The sequence below is a fragment of the Nyctereutes procyonoides genome, unplaced genomic scaffold (assembly GCF_905146905.1).
Source record: "Nyctereutes procyonoides isolate TBG_1078 unplaced genomic scaffold, NYPRO_anot_genome, whole genome shotgun sequence".
NCBI classification, from domain to species: Eukaryota; Metazoa; Chordata; class Mammalia; order Carnivora; family Canidae; genus Nyctereutes; species Nyctereutes procyonoides.
Window position 1 is genome coordinate 22,304,360 of NW_026575132.1, and position 12,046 is coordinate 22,316,405.

Genomic DNA, 12,046 nt, shown 5'->3' on the forward strand with positions numbered 1-12,046 from the left:
CAGCTACATGATGACCCAAGTCCTTTAAATTCTATTTACCAGGAATTAATTTGTGCATCATGAAAAAACTGAATCAGAGCATTACTAATAAATAAAGCACTGTGTTAGTTGCAGTTCAGAGCTGACCCCCTGAGCCATATTGCCATTCTCCCAGTACTCCTTCTTCCAAACAGTCTTATGATATGTAATACTGTTTTTATACACTTCCACACATATGATCCTCACAAATCCATGAAGTGGCTATCAAAATGCTCATTTTAGGGATCCCTGGGTGGCTCAGCGGTTGAGCATTTGCCTTTGGCTCAGGGTGTGATCCCAGTTTGGGGATCGAGTCCCACATCAGGCTTCCTGCGAGGAGCCTGCTTCTCCCTCTATGTCTCTGCCTCTCTCTCTGTCTTTCATGAATAAATAAATAAAACCTCAAAAAAAAAAAGATTCTAATTTTAGAGATTCATAAACTGTAGATCAAGTGTCTTACATCTTTTGCCTTGGGCTTCACATTGGCAAAGCCAGGTGTTGGGCTAAAAGTTTTAAATTTCAAATTTGTGTACATGTGTAGAAATAAGTTTTTCCTTAATAGCTTAGAATGATGATTTGTTCTGGTCTAGAATAGACCAGAAAGTTACTTTGATGAGATAATGGGCCTTTTATGGACAAGGTCATAGAGTTTCTCCACAGCAAATTACTGCATTTTGGAACTACTAGGCATAGATCATGTCTTTTGTTAATTCACTACTTTGGCCAACAAAACTTTCCCTAATGAAATCATATGTGTAGGGTTTTTTTCTGCTCCACAGGAAAAAAGTTTTAGGCAAAAAGGAGCAGTCTTCCATTTAGGAAAATACATATGTCAATAATGTACTACTCAAGTGGTCTTGGTTACATAAGACTCATCAAAAAAAAAAAAAAGGCCAATTAAAATGAACATGCGTAAAATTAGAAAATTATAACCACACTTAATAGTAAATTGTGGGGAAGGTGTTTGATGAAAGTTTCCATTCTTCTATTAATAAAATTATTAAGTATCTTTTTCAGAAATGTATTTTATCATTTATCGCACTATAGTATAAATTTTATGTATTATTTATAATAAAAGCCAGATTGTAATTGTAACTATGAGCTAATTGTTAGTCAAAACAAAGATTGAGCAAAGCATCATTTGGGCGTAATTTTTCTGACAAAGTTGTGTGACACAAATCCTTTATGTTTAGCTTCTTGAGCATGATTATAAGAAGGCCTTTTTGGGGTGGGTGGCAAATATATTTTAGCTCTCCATCAGTTTTCCATGGGCCTCTCTCAATATTCTGATATGGAAGGCATTCTCTCTTCAAGTTCCTAGGTTGCCATCCTTCCTGCCAGTTTTCTCTTCTCTAGTTGGTAACTGGCCTGACTCTGCTGCTCCATCGTTAAGTTGTCAATAGCTCTGTTTGTGATTGGAACATTTCCCTACATGATCTTCATCATCTTCAGAAAGCCTTGAATCTTTTGCAAGAATTGCCAATTACACTTTTGAGCCAGTGTGCATTGTATTTGAGTTGCATTGTCAAATCTTTAACCTAGAGTGTCGTATGTTTCAACCAAAGAATTCCCCAAATTTAACATTCTTCTCCAGAATATTAATATTTTAGGAATTCTGGTTCTGTTAAAATAGTTAAAAATAATCTAATGTGGAGGAACCAAAATATCAGCACGTTTAAAGTACTTTTTACAGGGACAGCCCCGGTGGCTCAGCAGTTTGGCACCGCCTTTGGCCCAGGGCCTAATCCTGGAGACCCAAGATCGGGTCCCACATCGGGCTCCCTGCATGGAGCCTGCTTCTCCCTCTGCCTGTGTCTCTCATGAATAAATAAATAAAATCCTTTAAAAAAAAAAGTACTTTTTACAGCATTTTATTTATGGAAAACAAGATTTAAGTCACTATTTAAGTCAAGTTCGACCTATAAGATGGCTTCTCTCTGAATTACAGAGAGAGGACCCACCACAGGTGATGAAGAGGACTATGAATGGGAGTGGCACAGACCTATTATCCTGTCTTAGACTTTTTCTTAGACACAATTTAATCTACTGAATATGGATTCTGAGTTACTACCTGCCCATTCCCATAATGAAGGTGACTAAAATCTAAAGAATTACAATTCCCATGAAAGAGAAAGACAAAGCCATGTCTTACTTGGAGCATGGGAATCGTCTGGTTTAACAGGTGGAAGGAATTCATGAAAAGTGGTGAGTTATCCATCCACTCTTGAGATTTTTCTCTTAATTCCGACAGCTGCCTCAGAGTCACATTAGACTAAAAGACAAAGAAACAAAAATAGATCCAGCCCATTACTATTTTTCCTATATTTCAAAAAGGCATTTTTAAGGTTGTCTTGTTACAGAGCTTTAAGAAACAATTCTAAAAGGTGGAGCTAGTAAAAGCATAGTGTCAGAAACCCCACAATGTCAGAGTTTTTGAGTGGCGACTTTTTATAGGGTCAAGATCACTTGTAAAAATTCTGGAAACTGTAAGGTTTGCTTCACTGTCCACAGTTAATTTAGAGTCAAAATGAAGATGTACCTTCTGGAGTTCTCAGAAATTATTTTTTCCAGTGACACATTTAACTTTACTACTACAGAAACACCCTAGTTCAAGGATATGAGAAAGATGCTTTCACATACCACTGGTGGAAATGAATATGTTACAGCCCTGTTTGGAAAGCAATCTGATAACAGTCATGAAATAAAATACGTTATCCTCAATCCTTCAATTCTGAACAATCATCTCATTAAAATAAAAATACCACCATATAAATAATATGCACGAGAGAATTTGTTGTCACATTATTTACATTAGCAAAAAAATTAGAAGGAAACACTCGAAACAAAATGAATGCCCTAAAATTGAGGACTGGCTGAGTAAATTCTATGATATGAAAAAGTTTGCAATTTTCAAAAAGAATGAATTAAACTACACCAACTGAGTTGGAAGAATTTCCACAAGGTATTGTTGTGTGAATAAAGCAATGCGTAGGTAGAAAAGCATTATAACGTAACCCCATTTTAATAATGCAAACAATGACAAAAACTCTGCATATGAATAGATATGTAGCATAATAACCTATAAAGAATTAGAGAAATGTGCATAAATTACAGGAAAACACATTTTGATGCTAAAATTCATTAGTTACATGAAAGAAAGAGTAAGATCAAGAGGAGAGAAAAAGAGAACCAAACAAAAAGGAAAGAAAAAAATGACTGCACTTAGGAAATAGGCAGGTGATGACTTCATTTATGCAAAGTTATACAGAGGTATAGCCAATAAAGCAAATAAGATATTAAAATGCAAACAATAAAAACAAAGAACCTTTTAGAAACTAGTGATGAACTCATGTCCATTTTTATATAGACCTAAACTGATATCATATTCACTTAAACTATGGTCTAATGACCAAGTAATGGTAAAGCAGAGACTTCTTTTTTTTTTTTTTACTTTCACTCTATCATTTTAAAAATAGCAGGTTTATAATTCAAATCATGAAAACTAACTTTAAAAGTTGGAGAGAAATGTAACTATGGTTAAATTAGGTAGATAAGTACAGTTACTATTAATAATGTCTTTCTTGACATCAATCTCTTATATAAACATAACATGTTGAATTGTACAACCTAATATGAAGCCAAAACTTTAAAATTTAGGGATTGTTTTTGCTCAAACTGGCTATGTAATGCTTTAATATAATTTTTTTCTAGTGCCATTATTTTTACACACTTTGAAAATTAGACACTACTTGTAGAAAACTTTTCTGCTTTTGGAGACAGGCTGAAAAATCTGAGGTCTTGCTTCAACTAATCTCATTCTCAAGGGTCTACACAGTTCCTGTCTCTTCAAAGAGCTACCAACCAATCAACATTGTTTACACATATAAAGAGCAGACTTTGAGAATTAAGAGTTTCAGAAAGCCAAGGGTAGCAGTAGGTAAGATATAAAGAAAGCGGATTCAGCTATAGTAAATTTGGAAGTTGATTACTTTAAAAATCATCTTAATATTCAAGATAGAAACTTTGAGTTATGATGGTCAAACCTTTTCCATTATTGCCTTTGTGATGGGGGTATAGGGTGCATACAAAATTTTTCCCAACAACATAGGTTTTAAGAAGGCCCAAATCACAGGTCCAGCAGGCATATTAATGATGTCTTTATAAAGGGAGAAGCAAAATGGTGCTGGAAGGAAAAAGTGAATAAAACCATTTAGTATATGTATCTAAAATCTATTTCCTTATGGTAAATTGACACAGCTTATTGTTATCACACTCAAAGATACATGTCTTCTACTTCCCTTATTATTAATGGTTATGAGGCCTCTGGTATCAAAGGAAGAAAGTGTAGTAACAATTTTTTTTTTTAGGTATGTAAGTTTAACCCATTCAACAACCTTATAATAAGTGATGGCATTTTGCTAAAAAGGAGTTAGAGAGGTTGAACATCACATTTCAGAATATCTCCCAACAGATTCACCTCACTAGTGCTTAATTTAAGAACACATATACAAAAATCTGCTACTAGAATAGTAGTACCAGATACATAAGAGTTTTTCCCTGAATGTTGAATGAATAAAAAGATGAATAAACGAGTCAATCCAATTGGTATACCAAATATCCATATATTATGTGGAAGAGCTCAGTTGATGGAATTTCGCATCTCAAGCATCATGGGGTTGATGTGCCCCTAAATGTTTATAGTTCTGCTGCATTCAGAACTTTTCTAATTCTGGAGGTCAACAAAAATGTTGACCTAAGCAGATTTAAAGCATTTTTTTTTTTATTATTATTATTTACTGGCAAGGATGGTGTAGTTGTGACTGGCAAATTCTCAGTGTGGTAATTAAGATCTTGCAATAGATCACTGAATTCAGATCACAGCTATGACACTTTCAGTTTGGGTGACTGTGGCCAGGTATTTAGTCTATTTGTGTCTCAATTCCCCTTACTAAGATGGAGATGCACACCTCCTAGGTTGTTGTGAAGTGTGAATCAGTTAATACGCAAACATGTTTGATGTGTGGTAAGTGCTGTCAAAGTGTTGGAGAAAATTAATACTTCATTGATTATAAAAGGCTAAGCTATAGTAGACAATGTTATCAGGAGATGATGTTACTGTGCTGATTTTGAAGCGTACTTACTGGTATGTGTGGGAATTCCATATTTGGAAGCAATCTGTTCTTTGCTTAATTTATAAGTCAAAAAATCCTTGGTATGGTTGCCTTTTCGCCTTTGAGAAGACGGCAGCATGGCCGTTAAATATTCAGTGGTAATTCCCTGGGAACACAATGCTTGGGAGATGGTGCTAAATGATCCTTGGGGTGTGTTCATCCGGTTGCTTCTGTACATTGCCTATGAGATAAAAATCCAAGATTTATTAACATTATAAAGCTATAAATGCTACTGAGAACAATACAGAAGAAAACCTGGTAGTGCTTAGAGTACCCGTACAGCTTCCATAATTCCCTTAAAGTATGTATCCCAAATATAAATGCAGAATGCTGAACTTCACTAACTTAGTGGCGAAAACTTTTGCCAGAGTAGAAGAGTTTTCCTGCAGGTGCTTTTTCCCAACATACTATATTTGTAGCTGAATGTATTATAAGCAATCTCAAGTAAAAGTTAATGTGACAAAAGGAATTTCCCAATAAATGTATTACTGGGTGATTTTCCTACCTGTGATAATGGAACACTTCTGGGCAGATGCATTTGTCTCAGGGATGTCATTTTATCTAGCAGCGGATGTGTGCCGGAAGCCATCTGATTGAGAATCTCTTTTAGCCTCATGAAGAGTTCTATCATCTTTTCTACTGGCTTTTGATCTTCCCTAGGGAAAAACACCTAACAGGAACAGAATAAAAATAAATGATATATGTAGAGACATTGGAACCCGCACACAGAGGAAAGTTTAAGGCAGGGCAGGAAAGATGTGTGAGGTACATGAGGAGGGAAAGCTCCTGACATGTCCAGGGAAGTCAACAACCATAGGAGCACAAGATGCCAATGGAATGATACTGTGAAGATACAAAGCTACCTCACTAGCACAGCTACTAACTTTAGTCATATTTTTTTCTAAATTACAAAATCAACATTTCCATTTTTCTTCAGTTCTGCAAAAATTCTGGGCATTCCTACACTGATGTGAAATAAATTGACTAGTGATGAGAAATGTTTATTTTTCTTTGCAATACCTAAAAGAAGCAGGAATGGTTTTCTGTTTGTCAAATGCACATATTTAATTACTAGACTCAACACAAAATATTTGGTTTGATTATCTGCTTTGTGGACATACCATAAAATGAGGATTAACATTTTATATGAACAAAATTAATAATTTCACTTCATATGCATTTTAGTTTACAGCTGATGTTAAGTAACCCTTTGTCTAGTTAATAGATACTTGCTGAGTGCCTCTTTGGGCCTGGCACTGTTTTGGCTTTTGAAATATTGACTGGTTTCTTGTAGCAGTCATGGGCCCAAGGAGTCAATGAGTAGGAAAGAAAATTTTAAAGATGGGAGAAGTTTTGCAGATCATGGGGTTCCTGTAGGATCTGGGGGGTTTACTCGAACAGAATGAGAAACCACTGGAAGGTATTGAGCACAGGGTCGGCACAATGTGACGTAAGTTTTAAAAGGATCACTCTGGCTGCTTTGGGATGGTGGGGCAGGGTGGTGGTGGTGGGGAGTTGCAAGGATGGAGACAGGGAGGCCAGTTAAGAGGCCACTGCAGAAATACAGGTGTGAGAAAATGATGACCCAGAATAGGATTTTTGATAACTAGTCCTAAACCATTTTCACCCTTTTTGTTGTAACAATGTACGTCAGCCATGTTGCTTCTGGTTCTTTTTTATTTTAAAGGGAAAAACATTTTTTTCAGTGTTTGCAATAACATGTAAATATTTTTGATCTAGTATAGATATGGGTGAAATAGGTGTTTAATTCTTTTGTGCTTACATTTTTCTTTCAGTTTTGTATTACACAAGTACTTATGAAGCACGTACTTATTGTAAGATGAGGTCATTGCTGACTTTCTTTTTTTTGGATTTTATTTATTTATTCATGAAAGACACAGAGAAGAGAGAGAGGCAGAGACACAGGCAGAGGGAGAACCAGGGAGCCTGATGTGGGACTCGATCCCAGGACTCCAGGATGACACCTGGGCTGAAGGCAGGCTCACTGCTGACTTTTAAGCTCTGATAATGACCTGTTGTTTTGTTGTTTTGCCTAAGTAACAGTAGCCTCTTTCTTTCTAACTTGAGGCAAAAGACACACACACACATTTTTAACACCAAAACACCTCCTACTTTTTATTTATTTCTTTATTTTTTTAAATTTTTATTTATTTATTTATTTATGACAGTCACAGAGAGAGAGAGAGAGAGAGAGGCAGAGAGAGCAGAGACAGGCAGAGGGAGAAGCAGGCTCCATGCACCGGGAACCCGACGTGGGATTCGATCCCGGGTCTCCAGGATCGCGCCCTGGGCCTAAGGCAGGCGCCAAACCGCTGCGCCACCCAGGGATTCCCCCTCCTACTTTTTTTTACAAAAAAAAAACAAAAAAACAAAAAACACTTTGCTCTAATCTTTATTATCCTACCAAATTAATGCTGATTCACTGTAAAATATATATATACACACAGACGTACACACACACATAACATCTATATTTCATACTTTAGTATGTATATATTGGATTTAATATGTGGTCTTGGATATATACAAACTGAGAGTTAATAAGGCAATAATATTAATTTCCTCATCTACAAAATGTGCAAATTTGCAGTATATGATCACTAAGGTCCTATTTAGCTCTAAAATAAAGCTATAATTCTAAAAGCTATAAATGGATCTCATTCATTACAGTATCAGGGAGCATCCTCATGTAATCAAATATTTTTATACTAAATTGTGAATATAAAATATTTCACTAACAGTAACTTGCCTTGTATGTGAAGTTGTAAATGTCCAAGTAGTGCAAAAGGGTGAGTCCGATGAGGTAAGACTGCCGGGATCTTTCTGTAAGAGGCAGATTGCAGAATTCCTTCATCTCATCTTCCATGTTGGAATAGGTCATATTAGCATCACAAGAATACAACCAGAACACCCGAGAAATAATCTGCAAGTTGGAGAAAGAAAAAGATTTTAGGTGTCAGTCCTTTGACAGGTATCTCTCAAAAGAAAGGTTTATCTTTACCCTTAGATTTCCTTTAATAATATGATAAATTATGCTCCAAGTCAAATTTTCTTTTCATTTAAAGCACTAATCACTGGACACCTGGGTGGCTCAGTTGGTTAAGTGTCCAACTCCTGGTTTCAGCTCAGGTCATGATCTCAGAGTCATGAGACCAAGTCCCATGTCAGGCTCCATGCTCAGTGTGCAGTCCACTTGAGATTCTCTCTTTCTCTCTCTGTGTCTGCCCCCATTGTGTTCTCTCTCTCTTGCGCACGCGCCCTAATACTGTCATTAATCCTATTTATTGGATCAACCAATCTACTAGGCCTCTCTCTCTCTTAAATAAAAATAAATAAATCTTTAAAACAATAATAAAGCCCTAATTACTATCAATGAACTATAGAGAGCCCAGAGTTCACTGGAAAACTTAGGAAACAAGAGGGAGAAAAAGAGACAAAGAAATATATGTAATGATCTGAGATTTCTTGTTTGAATGATGGTATCAAGAAAGGATTGATCTGGAATTAAGTTTGGAAAAAATACTTGCTTAAGACTCTTTTTCCCTTTGAAATTTTAGTTTATGTAAATTGTATTTCATTTTTAAATCATTTGAAGTTATAATCTTTTTTTTTTGAAGTTATAATCCTATGCAAGATCCTCTAGATATCTCTATCAAGAGATAGGGCAGCCCGGGTGGCTCATTGGCTTAGTGCCCCCTTCAGCCCATGGCAGGATCCTAGAGACCCGGAATCGAGTCCCGTGTTAGGCTCCCTGCATGGAGCCTGCTTCTCCCTCTGCCTGTGTCTCTGCCTCTCCCTCTGTGTGTGTCTCTCATGAATAAATAAATAAAATCTTAAAAAAAAAAGATAAAGGGCAAAGAAGAAAAAGACCAGAATTACATAATAATATGAATCAACCATCCTGGACAGTAATGTGCCATGTGAAAAGTAGGGTGTGCATATGAGAAGAGGTCTCTATTGCCATTGAGTTGAAATCAAGAGAAAAGTTTATGAAATCAAGGTTGTTGAAACTTTTCTCTTCCTTTTGAAGTATGTCACTCTCCAAATATATGCTTTTATTTACTAAAAATGAATCTGTTCACCAGAAGTCAAACACTTGATTGCTGAAATTAGATATTAGGAAAAAATGAGTAAAAGGTGAGATCCAGGGGAAAAGGTCAATGATTAGCATTTGCTGGAACAAGAGACAAAAAACAGAAGGGAAAGCAGTTTTAATTTTTTTGTATGAGGGAACCAATGAACAGGACGCAAGTACACCTAAATATTTCCCAAAGGCAGTCTTAAAGGCTTCAAAAAACTTTATCCGATATTGGAGAATAGCTGTGCTGTGCTTAGAAATGACACACCCTGTCACACGTAAGTTTTGAAAGGATGAGGTCTTAAGCCCTGCAGTTCTTTTGGAAAATTTCTATGACGTTTCCAGACAATGGATTTGGAAAATGGATAAAAGAAGAGACATTTCAATGGGAAACCCTATTATCAGCTTATGAGGAAATGACATTATTCATTTTCACACCAGAACATATTCCCTGGATCCTATCTATTTTATATACTATGTCTTGTCTTGGGACTTTTAAAAAGCAAAACTGAGTATTCATTTCAACAAATTGTAAATGGTCAGATGTTTTCTTTTCCCCCAATTAGGTTACTGAAATCGGTCTCTGATGTCATCATGACAGACTGGCAAATTTATCTCAGAAGTAGAAGGAAAGGAAATGATAGTGATAATCCTCTTGCTTCAGGATTTTTCTTCTAACCCCACTAGGAATTCAGCTGCTAATTTTATCATTAGCATGGAAAATTCACCAGATCTGTGGTGTGACTTCTCAGTGTTTTACTGATAAGTGTTCAACAAATACTAAACATTACTTAAACTTTTTTAAAGATCTGGCTGTCAGTACGAATATATGACACCCCACCTCAGCTCTGTTATCAGGGATAGGAGTGGCCAGCAGACTGTCAATACTCCCAGGGGACATGCCTGTTGTTCTCCTCAGTTCTTCTTTCAGCTCTTCAACATTTTTAAACATTTCTATTAACCGACCTGAAGGTAAAACAAACAAAACTCATGTTGGTTGCAATGTGATTCTTTTTCAGTTGTTGTACTAACATTAGAGAAACCTTCTAGACTAAAACACACACTCAACACACATGCCTTGTGTCAGGAGCAGAGGTCACTCTGTTTTGGCAAACTCTGCATCTTTAGGATCTGTTTCTATCTGATTTAGACTTGTTTCTATTATGATATCATTGATCCAAGGTAACAGATTGCTCTGGGTCATAAATTTTCCTTAAATGTCTACAATATGAAGTTGATTTAAAGAAATGGGGTTTCCTCACAGACTCTGATCATATAATGCACTAAATATATATATATATATATATATATATTTATCCCCCTGTTTGATTTAAAACATCACACAAATTCAAAATGCTTTCCAACCATGGATCATATAGTATTGTCAACTTAGGACAAGGTTTGCTAAGTCTGCACCATAATTCTGTAGAGCATTTTTCCTTAAGTCTGCCCAGCACATTATAGTTTATAAAGGATTTTTAATAGTCATTACCTCACTTTTAAATAGAATGTGTTTAACTTCAAACTTTTTTAGGACAGTGATTATAATTACTTCATATCTGGGTCATTTAATGCCTAACAAATAATATTTTGATTTGATTTTTTAGCAGATTATAATCTTCATTCTGCAAAAATCTTTCAATTTCTTTATGAAGTATCCCTTATGCAAATATACTCTCTTTATTTCTGGACTTAGTGCCCTTCGAATTTTGCAGCTGCCTGTTGTCCAAGATTCTGAATGCCTTTCTTTTCAGTATTGAGGTATTATGCAAAGAAGAAACGTATTGCATGGGGCATCATGCTCAGAATATAAATAGGAGGTTCTGAATTGCGATTTCTATAGACAGCAGTGCATCTTTTTTATTTTTTAAATCAGATTATTTTCATGGAAGTAAATAAATTCCATCCTGGCTAATGCGCTTTAATATATCAGTGAAATAAAAGGTGAATGGTCTAACTAGTTAAAATTTTGAAGATCTTTTTGCTGTGAAATCAAATTCCCCTATTTCATCCTCTCCTGGCTTTCTGTGTGTTTATTTTAGACAATAACCATATTTGAAAGCTTCAGGTTTCTCATGTATAAGGGCAGATACAAAGCAGGTTTGGTTGGGAACTTCAAAAAATCCTTTCTTAAGCTGCAGCATGAGAATCACACACATTCTTATTAAGACAGCACTTAAAATATGGATGGGGAAACACCTGGCTTTTCAGAAGTGTCTGCGCTGTTATTGACATGCAGCATGGCCTCTATGGTTGGCATTAACTGTGTGATATTTTCCAAGTAATTCATTTGCAGTGCCTGTTCTAGAAACCTGGAACAAAACAGAAGAGAAGAAGAAACTGAACTAAGCATATCCATAATTATTTGAGAAGGGATTTTGCCAAGGAAAAAGGCAATGGAGATACTTACCAATCCATATTTAAATTAATTTTGCTTGGATCCCCAGTAAGCAAATCCCTCAGTTTTTTAGATATAATATCGTCATGGTACAGTAAGTTGGCTGCTATTTCGGTGCCAAGCTCGGCAGCTTCGAGGAGCTGCACATGAAATGCACTTTCTTCACATAGGTTCCTAAAGTTCACGTCAGAAAGCTGGCACATTCTCTGTATTGAATCGAAAGTTTCAGATTTGCAAAGAAGTTCGGTCACGTTTCGAAGTTGAGACAGCTTTCCAGAAGGCGGAAGGAGTGGGAAATAGATTAGTTACATTACTATAAATATTTGGTAGTTGATAATAAGCAACCAAAAGTTATTTACT

At 35.9% G+C, this 12,046-nt stretch overlaps 1 protein-coding gene across 3 annotated transcripts in view; it reads right to left on the reverse strand.

Moving 5' to 3' along the window:
- The window catches only part of ABCA12 (ATP binding cassette subfamily A member 12), a 168,089-nt gene that overhangs the window by 63,956 nt on the left and 92,087 nt on the right, over positions 1-12,046 (reverse strand). For all 3 annotated transcript variants that reach the window (XM_055345352.1, XM_055345351.1, XM_055345353.1), the window contains 8 exons: positions 11,699-11,955; positions 11,488-11,600; positions 10,130-10,254; positions 7,960-8,133; positions 5,695-5,859; positions 5,160-5,370; positions 4,062-4,201; positions 2,171-2,290 (listed from right to left, as the gene is read on the reverse strand). In XM_055345352.1, the coding sequence (XP_055201327.1) occupies positions 2,171-2,290; positions 4,062-4,201; positions 5,160-5,370; positions 5,695-5,859; positions 7,960-8,133; positions 10,130-10,254; positions 11,488-11,600; positions 11,699-11,955 (1,305 nt within the window). The remainder of the gene's footprint in view (positions 1-2,170; positions 2,291-4,061; positions 4,202-5,159; positions 5,371-5,694; positions 5,860-7,959; positions 8,134-10,129; positions 10,255-11,487; positions 11,601-11,698; positions 11,956-12,046) is intronic.